At 31.9% G+C, this 351-nt stretch overlaps 1 protein-coding gene across 1 annotated transcript in view; it reads right to left on the bottom strand.

Annotated features, from left to right (window-relative positions):
• Positions 1 to 351, bottom strand: part of LOC107614301 — a gene marked incomplete at its 3' end in the record, with an annotated part of 3,009 nt that continues 2,658 nt past the window's right edge. The window contains 1 exon segment of the mRNA XM_016316520.1: positions 1 to 141. Within this exon segment, the coding sequence (XP_016172006.1) occupies positions 1 to 141 (141 nt within the window).

Genomic DNA, 351 nt, shown 5'->3' with positions numbered 1-351 from the left:
TCTCTTGGTCCCTACCTGAGACCCACACATTCCCACCTTGCATCTTGTATGTTGCTAAACCAAATGGTGGCAAAGAGATTCCTTCCACTTCTTCCTTTTTCTTCTCATGTCCACCCTCAATATCATCATCAAGGTCCATACCTATACCATACATCAAAATGTGAACACAACACCCCCATCATGCAAACTTGCAAACCATCTTATTCATAATTTTATATTTAGCCAAAAAAATAATAAGGACAATTACATAAAAGACAAAATTTTTTTCGAATTTGTGGTTTAACTATTAATTATTTTACATTGACAGTATAAAAGAATTTTTCATATTAAAATTTTTTTAAATTATTGGTC

This window comes from Arachis ipaensis, chromosome B08 (assembly GCF_000816755.2).
Source record: "Arachis ipaensis cultivar K30076 chromosome B08, Araip1.1, whole genome shotgun sequence".
NCBI lineage: Eukaryota > Viridiplantae > Streptophyta > Magnoliopsida > Fabales > Fabaceae > Arachis > Arachis ipaensis.
Note: the sequence above shows the minus strand (reverse complement) of the source record. Positions and strands in the feature narration are given on the sequence as shown.